Consider the following 16,227-nt stretch of genomic DNA (forward strand, 5'->3'; position numbering starts at 1 on the left):
GAGTTTCCAGTTTTTCTGCTCTGTTTTTTCCCCATCTTTGTGGTTTTATCTACCTTTGGTCTTTGATGATGGTGACGTACAGGTGGATTTTTGGTGTGGATGTCCTTTCTGTTTGTTAGTTTTCCTTCTAACAGTCAGGACCCTCAGCTGCAGGTCTGTTGGAGTTTACTGGAGGTCCACTCCAGACCCTGTTTGCCTGGGTATCAGCAGCGGTGGCTGCAGAACAGCATATATTGGTCAGCCGCAATTGCTGCTGCCTGATCGTTCCTCTGGAAGTTTTGTCTCAGAGGATTACCTGGCCGTGTGAGGTGTCAGTCTGCCCCTACTGGGGGATGCCTCCCAGTTAGGTTACTCGGGAGTCAGGGACCCACTTGAGGAGGCAGTCTGCCCATTCTCAGATCTCAAGCTGCGTGCTGGGAGAAGCACTACTCTCTTCAAAGCTGTCAGACAGGGACATTTAAGTCTGTAGGGGTTATTGCTGTCTTTTGTTTGTCTGTGCCCTGCCCCCAGAGGTGGAGCCTACAGAGGCAGGCAGGCCTCCTTGAGCTGTGGTGGGCTCCACCCAGTTACAGCTTCCCAGCTGCTTTGTTTACCTACTCAAGCCTGAGCAATGGCGGACGCCCCTCCCCCAGCCTCGCTGCCACCTTGCAGTTTGACCTCAGACTGCTGTGCTAGCAATGAGCAAGTCTCCATGGGTGTAGGACCCTCCGAGCCATGTGCGGGATATAATCTCCTGGTGTGCCGTTTGTTAAGCCTGTTGGAAGAGCGCAGTATTAGGGTGGGAGTGACTCGATTTTCCAGGTGCCATCTGTCACCCCTTTCTTTGACTAGGAAAGGGAATTCCCTGACCCCTTGAGCTTCTCAGGTGAGGCGATGCCTCACCCTGCTTCGGCTCACGCACGCTGTGCTGCACCCACTGTCCTGCACCCACTGTTAGGCACTCCCCAGTGAGATGAACCTGGTACCTCAGTTGGAAATGCAGAAATCACCCATCTTCTGCATTGCTCATGCTGGGAGCTGTAGACTGGAGCTGTTCCTATTCGGCTCTCTTGGCTCCACCCCCTCCCACCCCCCTCCCCTGCCGTGTCTTCTTTTCTCTATCTGTGCGTGGCCCTTGGCTTTCTGATTCTCGCTTCTCATGTCCCAGCAGTCATCTGTTATTCAGCCTTTTATGCCTTTGTAAGCAGCATCCACATTTAAATCTTGTACCTTCTGTAAAATTATCTTTGGCTAATAACACTTCAGGCACAAATATGGCTGGATAAAGAGCCTGAATGTTAGTGTTGAAGACAAACAAGCTCCTCATTTGAGTTTCCTTTACATTAAAATGAAACAAAGCAAAAACAGAAAAGAAGCACAAAAAGCAGAAACCACTGTCATGCCACTTTTACTTTTTGCTTAGTTTAGCCAATATGATTATTTTTAAAGATGTGAAATAAACCCATGATAATGGTGTGTTTTATTGCCTTTTCTTTTACTGGTAGGTTGAGGAAAGGAAGGTTCTTCCCCAAAATCAGATGATGAAATGAAAAGGGAGAGGTGGAGTTTAACAATCCATCTCTTCTATGTTTTGTTTCCTAGATTCTGCATTAATCCATTACATGCCTGTAATCCTTGCACTTTGGGAGACTGAGGCGGGAGGATCTCTTGAGCACAGGAGGTTGAGACCAGCCTGGGCAACACAGGGAGACCCTGTCTCTACAGAAAACAAAACAAAACAAAATGTTATCTGTGCGTGGTGGTGCACACCTGTGGTCCCATCTATTCAGGGGGCAAAGGTGGGAGAATTACTTGAGCCTGGGAGGTCAAGTCTGCAGTGAGCCATGATCATGCTATTGCACTCCAGTCTGAGCAACAGAGAAAGACCTTGTCTCAAAAAAAAAAAAAAAAAAGAGAGAGAGAGAGATGACAGGCTTTCTCTCTCTCCCCAGGTGGTTGTGCCACTTTAAGACTTCTTTAAGGGAAGTAGAGAGGATGAGTGAGCACTGATCGGGCATTGCCCAAGGAGCTTGGCTGGAATCCAGGCCACACAATAGTTGCAGGAACATTTGACACTCAAATAACACAAGGCCCCAAGGCAAGAGCAGAGGCGAAATAAAACCTGTTACAGCAACACTCAGGGGGAATGTAACACGTGTTTCCACACTTATTTATAGAAGCTTGTTCCACCTCTGTGGCAGAGACCTTTTGGCAGTCTTAATTTACTTCTGGGGAAAATCTTTGGGACAAAATTTTTTTGAACAGCCAGTACCTTGCTAACTGCACTGATGGCAAAGTAATGTGAGCAGAAATGATCGACACAACATGTTTTCTCTTCTAACATAATTGCTTTCTATTTGTGTAGTCTCTAATAATTAATGTATAGAGAACATGGCTCAAGTGATTTTGTGATAAAATAAACAGGGAAACTCCTAATCAAACCAAGGTATAAAAATTAGTATAGCTCTTATAGTTACAACATAGTCAGGGCTAATAAGTGGTGGTTATGCCAATGTTTCCCATTGAGGTGGTATAGAAAATAAAGGTCACCACCTCAAAATTCTCATTTATGTAAGACTCAAAGAATGTCTGTGTTGTCAATGCTCCCACGCCACTGAGCAGCTGACCCTTGTTTTAGATGTCTGTGGTTATAACTGTGCTTGTCTAGGCTCTTGTTAAGGTCAAGAAAATTTCTAGTTATTTGGTGTTGCAATTATTAGAAATATATCTGTCACTATTGCTTCTTTTCTTTTTAATTTGTTATTATTATTTTTTTGAGACAGAGTCTCACTCTGTTGCCCAGGGTGGAGTGCAGTGGTGTGATCTTGGCTCACTGCAACCTCCGCCTGCTGGGTTCAAGTGATTCTCCTGCCTTAGTCTCCCAAGTATTTGGGATTACAGGCATGTGCCACCACACCTGGCTAATTTTTGTGTTTTTAGTAGAGATGGGGTCTTGCCATGTTGGCCAGGCTGGTCTTGAACTCCTGACCTCAGGTAATCTGCCCACCTCAGCCTCCCAAAGTTCTGGGATTACAGGCATGAACCACCATGCCCAGCTTGCTTCTTTTCGGTCCTAAAGAAAATGCTCAGTTGTTGGAGTGAATGTTGACTCTACAGGACACCTTGGTGTGTGCTTTCAGGAAGACACTGTAGCTAAGTGGTTCAGGTTCCGAACTCCTGAGGTTTAGAATCAGAACTGTTTTTGAACCCTCACTCTGTCACTTTCTAGCTGCAGGACTTTGAACAAGTTAAGTACGTCTGTAAGTTTCAGTTTTCATAGTCACAAGAAGGGGTCGTTATGAGGATTAAATGAAATCATGTTTGCATATTAAGGTAAATGCTAAGCTTTGGAAATAAAGAGACCCCAAGATATAGTGGCTTAAATAAGAGAGCAGTTTATTTCTCTGTCACCTGAGGCTGGTCTGTGGACACTACCAGGCCATTCAGGGACCCAAGGTTACCGCTTTCTTGTTGCTCTTCAATCACTGGTCATCTTGGATTGCTGTCTGCACCTCGGGTCCAGCCAGGGAAAGGGCTAGGTGCCAATGACTAAGGAAAGTGACTCGTTTTTACTGATGGAGAAGACTGAGAAGGTATGCTTGTCACTTCAGCTTACATCCCATTGCCACAGCCCCATCTTACTCACTTGGTCATGCCTCACTACAAAGGAAGCTGGAAAATATAGTCTTCAGCTGGGCAGCTGTGTGTCCAGGAAAAAAAGAGAGGATACATTTTGGGGAGATAACTGTCTGCCATAGCATATTGCACTCAAAACTCAGCACGTAGTGTTTAAACATAGATGCTATTATTTTCATGAAATCTCTCTAGTATGTGTTCTTTGGGTCATTTCCTCAACTAGATCATTGCCTGGAACAATTAATATTTCTCAAGTGAGAAATATTGGATATGGAATACATTGTTTTTTTTCAACTAATTAATACAAATAAAATTAATAAAAATATTAAGACATTTTTATGGATGTTCTGGGTTTCTCCAGTGCAACTTTTTCTTTTCTTTTCTTTTCTTTTTTTTTTTTTGAGATGGAGTCTTGCACTGTTGCCCAGGCTGGAGTGCAGTGGCGCGATCTCGGCTCACTGCAATCTCTGCCTGCTGGGTTCGAGCAATTCTCCTGTCTCAACCTCTCCAGTAGCTGGGACTACAGGTGCATGCCACCATGCCTGGCTAATTTTTGTATTTTTAGTATAGACGAGGTTTCACCATATTGGTCAGGCTGGTCTCAAACTCTTGACCCTAGGTAATCCACCCTCCTCAGCCTCCCAAAGTGCTAGGATTACAGGCATGAGCCACCGCGCCCAGCCCAGTGCAACTTTTTCAATTGGCTGTCTTTCATCAGATGGTGGAGTGAGCTGTGAGGAAGGGCTGGGAGGACAAGCACCAGCAATGTTCCTAGGTGACATCATCTAACCAGAGAATGTTTTTGACCCTCACACAGAGGAGGTATATGCATGTGGGAACCAGCACCTTGACCATGAGCTTCTTCCCACTACATATCAGGTACTGGAGAAGCAGAGGCAAAGATAGGAATACAATTTTTCCAAAAGGTAGACACATTTTCAGAATGCTAACTCTTTCCTGTTTGTAAACATGAATTGGTCTAACATGTTTGGCAGGCTGTGATTTTTCTCATGCATCATAAATAAATACCAAAACAAGCTTCGTGAATTTCTCTCTTATATACTTAGGTCTCTGGAGTTGGTTGGATTGTGCCTCTCAGTATCTCGCCATTCTAGCAGACTCTAATAGCACAAGCAAATCTTCCCTGCGGGGAGAAGTGAGGAAAGAGGACCTTCCTGAAGGTTTAGACCTGTCTGTTTTGTTGGCCCTGCTGGAATCTTGGACTGTCAGTTCTGGAGCGTCATTAAACATTACCCAGCCACTCCATGTAGGAGTCACATCCCCAGCACTGTTGTCAGGTTCAGCCTTAGGTGGCGCAGTTCCTAGGAGGTCACCAGCCTCTAATATAGTTAGTTCCATTTTTGGACAGCTTTGACCATTAAGCTTTCTTTTTCCACATTGTGTCAAAATCTTCCCCTTCAAAATATTTACCTACCTTACTACTATGGGTTTCTACTCTCTGAGCCACAAAGCACAGTTCTAATCCCCTTTGCAGCTCTTTCTTCTGATGTTGTGTAATGACGCTAAACACTTCATATGAATGGCGTGATGCCACTTTCACTGTCTAGTTTTTGGATGAACAACATACTTAGAGTGGGAGCTGACATGCAGTCACACATGTGAATCACCCCTGAAGCAAACATAAAATATGTTTGTGATACAGGGTGAGATAGAAGAGCATATTGGGTGGACACTGGATTATCCCAGTCTGGGCCCCATGAAGATGTACATGGTCAAGTCAAGGAGACCACTGGGGAGCAATATGGTCCACAACTCGGGAAACTTCGATTCTTTTGTGGAAATCATGTGCTGTGCCTGCTCTATGCCAGGCACTGGGCCAGTGGTTTATAAATGACTGAGTCACTGCTCTTGACCTTTCGCTCACAGTTTAGAAGGGCCACCCTGGGAAACAAACACAATGAGACCAGAGCATAATGAACATCAGACATCTGGGGGCCCCAGAGACGGAGGTGTACTGGATGGGGAGGGGCAGCCTCCTTGTCTTGGCTTCTCTAAGCCTGGTTTTTTTTGGCTAGACCATTGGAGAACAGTGAACAGGAAGGAGCAGGCTGTGCTCATGGTGTGGTTGATACACCAGTGGGCCTGAAAAGGAGGCTGGAAGGGGAGGCTGGGAAGGCAGGCAGAGGCTGGGAAGGTAGGCAGAGGCTGTGCCAGGAAAGACCTGGATGCCATAGTAGGAGTTGACTTTTTCCTGAAAATACCAGGCATTGGAGGACTGTAAGTGAGAGAATGACATTATCAGCTTTGAATTAGGGAGATGGCTCTGGGTGCTCTATGGAGTGAGGTTTGGGGTATGTTCAGATTGATAGCAGATCAGCCTGGAGGCTAGTGCATAAATCAAGGCAAGAAATGCCAAAGGCCTGCTCCAAATCTGCAAGGAAGGAAGGGGGGAGACTGATTGGGGAGAAAAATAGGAAAAGTAACTGGTAGGGCTTGGATACTGAGGCCATGTGGGAAGAAGGAGAGGTGAGGAAGAACAGCCTGTGACGGCTTCCATGCAGGAGATGTCCATGGTGGCAGGGGAGCGGGAGGGACTTCAATTCCTGTTACTAAAGTACTGAGAGGCCCCAGCCCAGGCATAGCTCCCTGGGCTGGGCTTCACACTCTGAGGGGTAGGGTGCCCAAGCCCACCGAGGACAGGGGGCTGCTGCTGGGTCAGGTGAGATGAGAGAGTGGGCGTGCTCTGCAAAGTAAAAGTTAGACACGAATCAGGCATCCACACCTTGTCTCCTTGGAAGGACAACTCCTGTCTCTCCTTGGCTGTGACTAACATGATCCTAAGCACAGTCTGGGATCTGATCTAGTGTCTATGGAGCCTGGACCAGGATCCCCAGTGCCTTCTGGGGCCGACTCAGGTCTGATCTGTGCTCCCATCAACTCAGGAAGGGCATGGAGACTCCAGTGCTTTCAAGCCTCCTCCCTTCTTGATAGTTTAGTTTCAAACTCACTCAAGGGAATACTCAGCAATTAGTCTAATTTCATCCCCCTTTGCCCCTTTCTCTCTTTTCCAGCAACAAACATACAATGTTTCTTAGATTGGTTCTTAGCTTTTCTACAAACAAAACCACAATCACAGTCTGTTAGTCACTGAATTATTAATTCCTAACTTAACATAAAACAAATGCCTACATGAAACAGCAATAAAGCATTGCAAGAATATTTATTTTGAGTGACTAAACTATACACTTCCTGTTCAGTGTTAAGGAAAATTGGTCCTTATTATTCCAGGGAAATGTCAAAATCACTAAGTATTGTAGCATTTTGACCTGCGTTATGTTGAACAAACTTTCCACATGTTTCTCATAAAAATATACATCAGAGATGGCTTCAAACTGAACGTCAAACTTAGTTAAAAGTATGAACCTCTTCAAAGTTATTTTGAATATCAGATATAACAATCAAATGCATATCAGCATGGGCCGGTTTTTCTTAGAGGCTGCCTCATGCTGATGGATTTAGCATCTCAGTGCGTGGAAGGGAGGCCTCTGCACTCATCAGAATGAGCCCTGCCAATTGCCAGGTTGGGCTTTGGAGAAACGCTCTCTCCACCAATTTTTCTTTTTTTAAAGTATATAACCGCTTATAAAAACATTTTTTAAAATCCATGTGCTTTATCTTGCTTGACCTGTGTGATGATTACCTGGATGTATACATATGTAAATATTTATCAAATTCTACACTGTTCTGTATGATAATTATAGTTCATTTAAATATGAATATGTATTTTCATATTTCATGGAATGTCAGCAAGAATAATTTAAAAAGTTCTTTCTAGTTACAGGTTGAAAAGGGGGATGCGTTTTGTAGCCCGCTATTTGGTTGCTTAAAAATCTTAGTTTTGGCCAGGGACAGTGGCTCATGCCTGTCATCCCAGCACTTTGGGAGGCCAAGGCAGAAGGATCACTTGAGCCCAGGAGTTCGAGACCAACCTGGGCAATATAAGAAGACCTCATCTCTACAAAAAATAAAAAATTAGCTGAGTGTGGTGGTGCATGCCTGTGGTTCCAGCTACTCGGGAGGTGGAGGTGGGAGAATTGCTTGAGCTTTGGAGGCAGAGGTTGATGAACTGAGATCGTGCCACTGCACTCCAGCCTGGGCAAAAATAAAAATAAAATAAGTTTAAGTTTCATACTCACTAGACTGTAAGTGCAGTATTTTGGGTTGGACTCCATGGTATCTTTTTGTAGGATCCTAAGAAAAATTGGCATCTGCTTGGGAAAGAATGAGCACTTCCTGCTTATCTTGGCCCAGAGTAGGGATGGGAAGGGTGGAGTGTGAAGTGGGAGGCTGGACCGTAATGTTTCCTAAACATTGTTAAGTGTTTTGTGGCTTTTACACTATTTTGTAATAGAGGTTTTATTAATTTTGAAAATGGATTTCATAGTTATTTTATTGCCTTAAACATCTGCAAAGCCACAATGGTACTGAAGGAGGCTAATTTCTAGAACATGGGCATCTTACTTTTTAGGCTTAACATCCATAAAGTATAAAGGCTTTATGTTTGGGTTATTGATAAATATCTATATACTTTGAGGTGACCTGATGTCTGATTTTCTCCAGTATCTTTGCCTTTTTTTTTTTTGACGGAGTTTTGCTCTTCTTGCCCAGGCTGGAGTGCAATGGCGCGATCTCAGCTCACTGCAACCTCTGCCTCCCGAGTTCAAGGGATTCTCCTGCCTCAGCCTCCCAAATAGCTGAAACTACAGGCATGTGCCACCATGCCCGGTTAATTTTGTATTTTCAGTAGAGACGAGGTTTCTCCATGTTGGTCAGGCTGGTCTTGAACTCCCAACCTCAGGTGATCTGCCCACCTCGGCCTCCCAAAGTGCTGGGATTACAGGCGTGAGCCACCGCGCCCGGCCTATCTTTGCCTTTTGAAGCAAATCTGAAGTGTCCTCCTGGTCTAGAGACAGAATGGTGTAGTGTTTAAGAGTGTTGATTCTGGAGTCAAACTGCCTAGGTTCAAATTCCCGCTACTCCTCTGACTAGTGTATCGAATCCTTTTGTGCAAGGGGCTTTAATATGAGAATAATAATACCTCCTGGATCTGTTCTGAGGACCAAGTGAATTAAGAAAGCACTTGGGAAAGTTATCAGGACAACATAAGCTCTACAAAAAAGTGAGATGCTATTAAGATTTTTCTGCTTATTGATTATAACAGTAAATGATATAAAATACTTTGTTTCACGTGTAGAGATGATGCGCAGATTGAATTTAATGCTTCAGGTATCCATGGAAGGACAGTCAACCACTCTAGAAGTTATCTGAAGGGAAAAGTATCTATTCCTGTGGGATTCTTTTGATTTCACTCCTAGTCAAGTCTCTTACTTAGAAGCTTTAGTATCCAATAGAATGAGGACAACACAAAAACTTTTAAAAATTATCAGGCTGGGCATATCAATATTTATTGAAATACTGAAAAAAAAATTCCATTTTGTTGAGAAGTTCCTGGCAAGAACTGACATGACAATATGTATTTCATTGATACAGTAAGAAAACATCAACAAGTAACTGACTTTACACTCTAAACATTGCATGGATTCAAGTCCAAGGCAGCTGCAGATCTGTGATACAAATAATCAGACATTAGAGATTGTCTGTTTACAAACATAGAGCAACTATAATAAACCAAGTTAAGCCAAAACCTTTATATTTGAGTCTGCTTTTACCGGTAAATCCTGTAATTGATAAGGCAGTTGCTAAGTAAATGCCAGGTTACAAATCGGCTAACAATCAACATTAGAGAAACTTCACTGGTCAACCTTGGGTGAACAGACGCTGGCTGTGATGCTTTCTTGCTTATCAGCTCCTGTCGTTGGTGTGATCAGCAGTGTGGATGTAACCCGCTGTGTTGCCCGTCTTTCTAATCATTCTCATGATTTAATCTACCAGGTTAACAACATACCAATATGTGACATTTTTTAGGTTTAATTTTCAGTGGGGAGTACTGTATCTTTAAAATAAGAGAACATAGATTTTAAGAGTCAACGTAGCCAGGTATGCTGGCATGCACCCCTAGTCCCAGCTACCGGGGAGGCTGAGGCGGGAGGAATGCTTGAGCCCAGGAGTTCAAGGCCAGCCTGGGCAACATGTGAGATCAAGATCCTGCCTCTTAAAATAAAAAATAAAATAAAATAAAAATCAACATATTTGTTTTTTTGGCAATGTTAAAGACCCTCCAAATAGTTATAGTCAAATCTTATAATTGTCTCCATCCACATTACACATGCATGATAGAACCGTTTCATTAACTGTTGACAACACCATTCCTCTCCATGTATCTTCTAGCCAACTTGTTTTTCAGCTGGGGAGGGCAATGATGCTGCTGTTCTCTGTAATGCTTTGGGTATGAGCTCTGATCAGCGATTTTGCATTGTCCTTTGAGCCATGAAGATAACACGGGTGACTGAGACTGCGCATGAGTCAACGCCCAGCTTACCTAATGTGTACCCTTCATGTGGATGAGTAGTAGAGGTGATTAATAAACATAATAAAATAATCCTCTTTGTACACACAGAAGTAATAACTAATATCTTTGGTATACAATTTACAATGCTTGGAAAGGAAAACCAGGTAAGACTCCACCTTGTTAAGTTTACTTGAAAACCAGAGGAAGCTACAAGTCACATAATTTACAATAGATATTAAATAAACTACAGTAGGAATGATGAAGATTTACAGACATTTAATCAAGTGAATGATTTTAATTCATTAAGACTCTTCTGTGTCCCTGAACTAAGTTCCACTAACTTGAAGACATGCTACAGTAAACACATATATTTGGTTTCTTCAGTCTTGGCTATATCTTATACAAAGGTGAAACCAAGAAACAATAAATTAGCATCATAATTGTCTACAGTTGAAAGTATGATATACAATATAAATACACTACTCAAAAGCCAGAAACATTTATGAAAAAATTAAGCGACTAGGAGATACTTTTATTTTTTACAGTTTCTACAAAGTGATTGTGCCGCCGATAATCTCAAAAAAATTAAAGTCTAAATGAGATTCCCGTTTTTGATTTTAGTGTCTCACGACATAGAATAATTAAGTACTGTTAAAAATAATTACCAATGAGAAAAATAACATTAAGGAAATTACCGCTTTTGCTATTTTGTTATATCACAGATCCCCCTGCCCCTCAGGACCTAAAGAATGTAAACACTATATCTTATTTGACTTTAAAGTATTAATACTTTATTTTAAACAAATGTTGATCCACATCTGCACAGCTACCTTTTAAAATTGTGAAATAAGGCAAGACTTTCATACCTGTGGCATCGCATGTTAATAATACTGATAATAGTCATTTGAAGAATTTGCGATTCTTTGTCCTCCCATATTTGTTCTACAGCAGACTTTGGTCTATGACTTAGAAAGGTCAGTATCACTCTCTTCCTTTCCCCTTTGGGGAAGATTTGAATTACTTTAATATCTTTCCAGGACACATGTAAAAATCACCATTTCCATCCCAACTCTTGAGGATGTTCAATTGCAGCAAGAATGAACCTTGAGTCAATACATCACCTCATCCTTTCCTTTCTCTTTGCATAGATTAACATGCGTCAATTTTGTTTCCAACTACTTAGAACTGTGACTATTTGACATCCTAGCAAAATGTGTTTAATGTTTTATTTTTAAATGAACTACAAACTTGGATGATGAAAAAGACTGATGTATACTAACAAGACTTCCTGCCAGAAATTTTTTATGAACTCCAACAATGCCAAAGCCACATTTCAGCAACAGTAGCAGAAATAAGGTCTAAGTTGCTTTAGCTATGGAGCATTTGCTTTGAAAGTTTGTAGTCATTTCCCTTAATATTAATTAACACTTATATAAGATGAGGGATACTGCCGGCATTTTCTTAACATCATGAACACGTGACAAAACAACCCTCAGAACATATTTAAAATGGCAAGCTAACATATTAATAGAATTTCCTATTAGCTGTTTGCAGGTCTAAGACACAGACACTCAAAATTAGGCTGTTCATGATTTGGTGGAGCTACTACTGGGTGTGGCTGAACACAGGTCCTTAGTACAGATTCGGTGACCACAGGGCAGAGGTGCTGGGGCCTTCAAAGGAAGAGGGAGGGGCTATTGTAGGTACAGCTGATGCATTCTTGAGAATTGTTTCAGTTCAGCTTTACCATGGAGGAATCCTGTAAGCTCAAATCCCCCGCTGTATAAGCCTAATTAATAAGATTAGTTCCTAAATTTCTTCATAGCGGAGATCAGTTTAAATATACAAGAACCGTTCTGTCCGTTTTTCTTCTGACCGTGTTGGTATCCATCTGTGAGTTCAATCCACTCCATTACAATGTCTTTTACATGGAATCCTCTGGGGCTGTGAAGCCTTTGATTCACAGTTTGCAATACGAATACCCTGATACATCATTTATTTGCTATTAAGTATTTGATTATTATGCCTTTTTAAATTCAATATCTTTAAAGCAAGTTTTTAATTAGCGTTGCTTGGAGCAGTTCAGAGTACTTTTTTTCTTCCTGTTCTTCTTCCCCCTCCCCACTCCCCCAATCTCTTTTTGTTTTGAAAGCAGAGCTCCTAGGGGTTGTAACTTATGCTCTTTTGGCATGCAACATTTCAATGAGAAGGTTATTATAGGGCACATCCCCATTCAGGTGCTTGTAGTAGAGGTATTCTTCAGCCTGCATACTGATGGCCCGGATTTCGGGTAGTCGAAGAAGTAGCTGTCCAAATTTCTCTGTCTGCTGCGGGTAGTTACACATTGTGTAGTCCAGCAGGGCGGCATTGACTTGTTCCTGGACACCTTCTACCAGCTGGAAGTTTTCAAGGTTTTTGACATCTGCATTAAAAAAAAAAAAGAAAGCAACATTTCAATCGCATTTCAATTCCTGTTTACTAAAGCAATGTGTTCAATTAATGGATGTATTTTCCTTTTGACATAAACATACTTTACATGCTGCTGAATATTCAGTAAACCCCACTCACCAAGCTTCCTGGGAAAAGGATCACAAAAGAGCTTTAGAAGAATGTCTTGTTGAAATTCTGCATATACCTCAAATCAATTAGACACCAATGGATTTTGAGCAAGGTCAACTCTTTTCACATCTTACAAAAGGAAAGGTTTGTGGATTCCTAAAGTAGAGGGATCTTAATATATTGCCAGCAAATGAGTCCCTGGAGAAAGACCTATCTTAACCCAGTATATTACACAATTCATATAATTCTGTATTAATTTTTCTGACCCAAGGTGAAATCTGTGTCCAGGGTATGATGTAGTTAATTCTAATAAAAAGTGACAGGATTCTTGTTTCTGTTTGACATTTTCTAAATGATTCTGAAAGTCTTTGACTTGTCTAGCCTATGCTAATGAACCATCTGGTACACTCCAGTGACTGCCAACAGAATATTCGCTACTGGGAACTCTCTAAAATATATATCTTGGTGACTAATGATCTTTATCAAATGAGAGCCTTGTCCTTTAGGCAGAACACAAGCCAGGATGGTCGGTGCCCTTTAACCTGCATGTGGTTTCTAAAGTCTGATACTCTGTGTTTCTTTTTTTCTTCTGGTCACTCATGTAGAGAAGATGAGCAAAGGCATTTCATTCTGCCTAACTCCTGATGACTATGCAGTTGTTTTTAGACATCTGCCCTAAAGGTCCTTATAAATACTGAATAAGAGAGAAAGCCAGAATAAAAAAAGACAGACTGACATACAAACACACACACAGACAATAGGCAAGGGAAAATGGTATGCTGGAATTTCTCTTCTGGGGTTGATTTATGTTAACAGTATGACTTTTATATGATGTGTACATAGAAGCCTCTGGAAAAAATAGACACATACGTGTGTGTGTTTACATACACCCATGCTCAGAAAGTAAACAGATGCAGCCACCCTGCCCTGCTTTATTTTCTAATTGGACAAAAATAAATAAGAGAATATGGAGAAAACCACACAGTACTATGACTGAAAGGATAAAGATACTAAACTCGGTTCAAGTAATTCATACCCACTATATACTGTTTTGGGCATTATATACTGTTGAACTTAACCTACATATGTGTACATGTCCATCTTGTTATTTCTAAATGGCTTTACACTGGGCTGTCATACATTCGCTGTTGAAGTGTGTTCAGGACGATTTCAGCGTTTACATTTTTTGGGCCATAGCTTTGCATTAAACATGCTTCCCCTTTCCATCCCCAAGTCTCTGACCCAAATTAAAAACAGTGAGGAATTAGTACTGAAATAGTTATGTAGTGAGTTGGTACCACATCTCTTTCAAAGTGAGATGGGAGACTCAAACATATTTGATTATTCATTGATGAGTTGTACAAACAGATAAATACTACACAATAAGGAGCTCTGAGTCTTCCGGTGGCATTTAAATTGGCAACCACATTGGTGTGCTCTGGACATTTTACCCATGCAGTACTTTACAGTTAGTAAAGCATATTCCACCTGTCTTATTTAATATATTTTAAAAATGATTTTAAGTTACTTAAAAATATTTATAAGTATGACTATGTATCCAGAGTCATACTTGGTTCAAAATTACAAAATATAAACAATCAGAAATACCTTCAATATGTCCTACCTTGGTACATGATAGAAAAATCTACATTTGTTTTGCATTATAGTGATTAAAACATGACTATTAAAAATTTGAAATGCAGTATTATTTTATGCTACAGTGAAAAATACTCTCACCAGCAAGCAAAGCTAGTAACAGTCAGAGATTAATAGAGAGGATGTAGAAATTTGCATAGAATGAATGTAAAATGTAAGAAAAATGAAGAATACCCTTTTTAGAAAGTTGTTTGAAACTTTCCTTTTTTGATAATTGTATTTTTTTGAGAACCAGTTTTAACATTCTGTGATAAACTATGCTGCTCTGTTAAGGAAAAACAAAAAGAAAGAAAACTACCAACAAACATAAAACAAAGGCTAGATCATAAGTTTTGGTTTATCCACTTACTATTATAGAATGATAATTTAGAGTCTTCAGCTCAGCATTCAATGGTTAACTTCTTTCTTTTTTTTATTTTGAGACAGAGTCTTGCTCTGTTGCCAGGCTGTAGTGCAGTGTTGCGATCTCGGCTCACTGCAACCTCCACCTCCTGAGTTCAAGCAATCCTCCTGCGTCAGCCTCCTGAGTAGCTGGGGTTACAGACTTGTGTCACCACGCCCAGCTAATTTTTATATTTTTAGTAGAGACGGGGTTTCACCATGTTGATTAGGGTGGTCTTGAATTCCTGACTTCCAGTGATCCACCCACCTTGGCCTCCCAAAGTGCTGGGATTACAGGCGTGAGCTACTGCGTCCAGCCTCGATGGTTAATTTCTATGAATACTGGTCCAAACTGACACCCTTTTCCCCCAAAACTTTGGAAATATGTGCAATTTTCCTTCTGGCAGGAAAATATATAGGTGTCTCATATTTTGGCTAAATATACTATTTTTTGCTAAAGCTGATCAGAATTGAATCCACACGCCTGAATTAATTAACCCATTAAGCTATTTTGATGAATGTTATCATGAAATAATAAAACATATGCTGCTAATTGTCCCAAAGATTCTTACTTGCCGAATGTCTATTTTGTTTCTATATCTATACACATGGCAGTGATCCTGAAGAAGTTCTGAGTGAATTCCTCTCATTTACTGACCATGCCATTCCAGGATCATTGCTCTGCTGCCTGCCTTGATGCTGGCTTCTGTCTATTTAACTGTCCATTTCCCTATGCAGACCGTAAGCTCCTGGGGATAAGGGATATGCTTTAGTTCAGCCATCCCCAGGGAATACACCGGTAACTCCTTGCTTCACATTATTGATGCATTTGTCCAAGATTGATACAATTGTGAATTTGACCTGTTAAATTATTTCACAAGCCAATTTCCTTTCTTTTTCTAACTAGAGACTGATTTTCAAAAAATTTGGCATATATGTAATGGATCTCTCCCTGAAATAAAATACTGTACTTTACATGTAATGGTGTTTTCTATTCAAAAAGTCCTCTGATGAATCCCTTTGTGATCTGAATAATCAAGTTCTAATTTACATGTTTTGCAAATGAGGATTTTCACTGGTCAGTTTTGTGTTAAGGGAAACGTGCTTATGTTCTCATTTGGATTGGAATCAGTCCCTGGGATGCTGCGGACTGGATCTGACAGACAGGTAGACCCTGGATTTTCCACTGTAATTGAGGTAGTTCACAGACAGTTCACAAGGACCTAAAAGCAATGGAAGAGATTAAGTGCCAAAATACAAATGATACCACCTCCCAGAAGACCTGGAATTTTCACTCATTTATGTGGTTCACTTGTATTTACTTTTTAGGAAGAGTTTAGAAACTTAAGTGTGTTTCCTCAGTACTCATGGAATTAGTTTTGATGAAAATGCATACTTTTTCATGAAAATTAAAACATGAATCCCATATAAATAGAAATCTAAATTCTCAGAACTTGGGGATGGAAAGGGGAAGCATGTTTAACGCAAAGCTATGGCCCAAATGTAAACACTGAAATTGTCCTGATTTCCATTTTCTCTGGAATGTCCCTCCAATAAAAATCAAGTCCTATTCCATCTTAAGTAAT

General features: G+C 41.0%; 1 protein-coding gene across 4 annotated transcripts in view; it reads right to left on the reverse strand.

Moving 5' to 3' along the window:
* Positions 1–9,007: 9,007 nt before the first annotated feature.
* NR5A2 (nuclear receptor subfamily 5 group A member 2) overlaps positions 9,008–16,227 on the reverse strand; it is a 149,718-nt gene continuing 142,498 nt past the window's right edge. For all 4 annotated transcript variants that reach the window (XM_001142695.2, XM_525014.7, XM_009440427.5 and 1 more), the window contains one exon: positions 9,008–12,467. In XM_001142695.2, the coding sequence (XP_001142695.1) occupies positions 12,220–12,467 (248 nt within the window). In that variant the 3' untranslated portion in view covers positions 9,008–12,219. The remainder of the gene's footprint in view (positions 12,468–16,227) is intronic.

This window comes from Pan troglodytes, chromosome 1, assembly GCF_028858775.2.
Source record: "Pan troglodytes isolate AG18354 chromosome 1, NHGRI_mPanTro3-v2.0_pri, whole genome shotgun sequence".
Lineage (NCBI taxonomy): Eukaryota > Metazoa > Chordata > Mammalia > Primates > Hominidae > Pan > Pan troglodytes.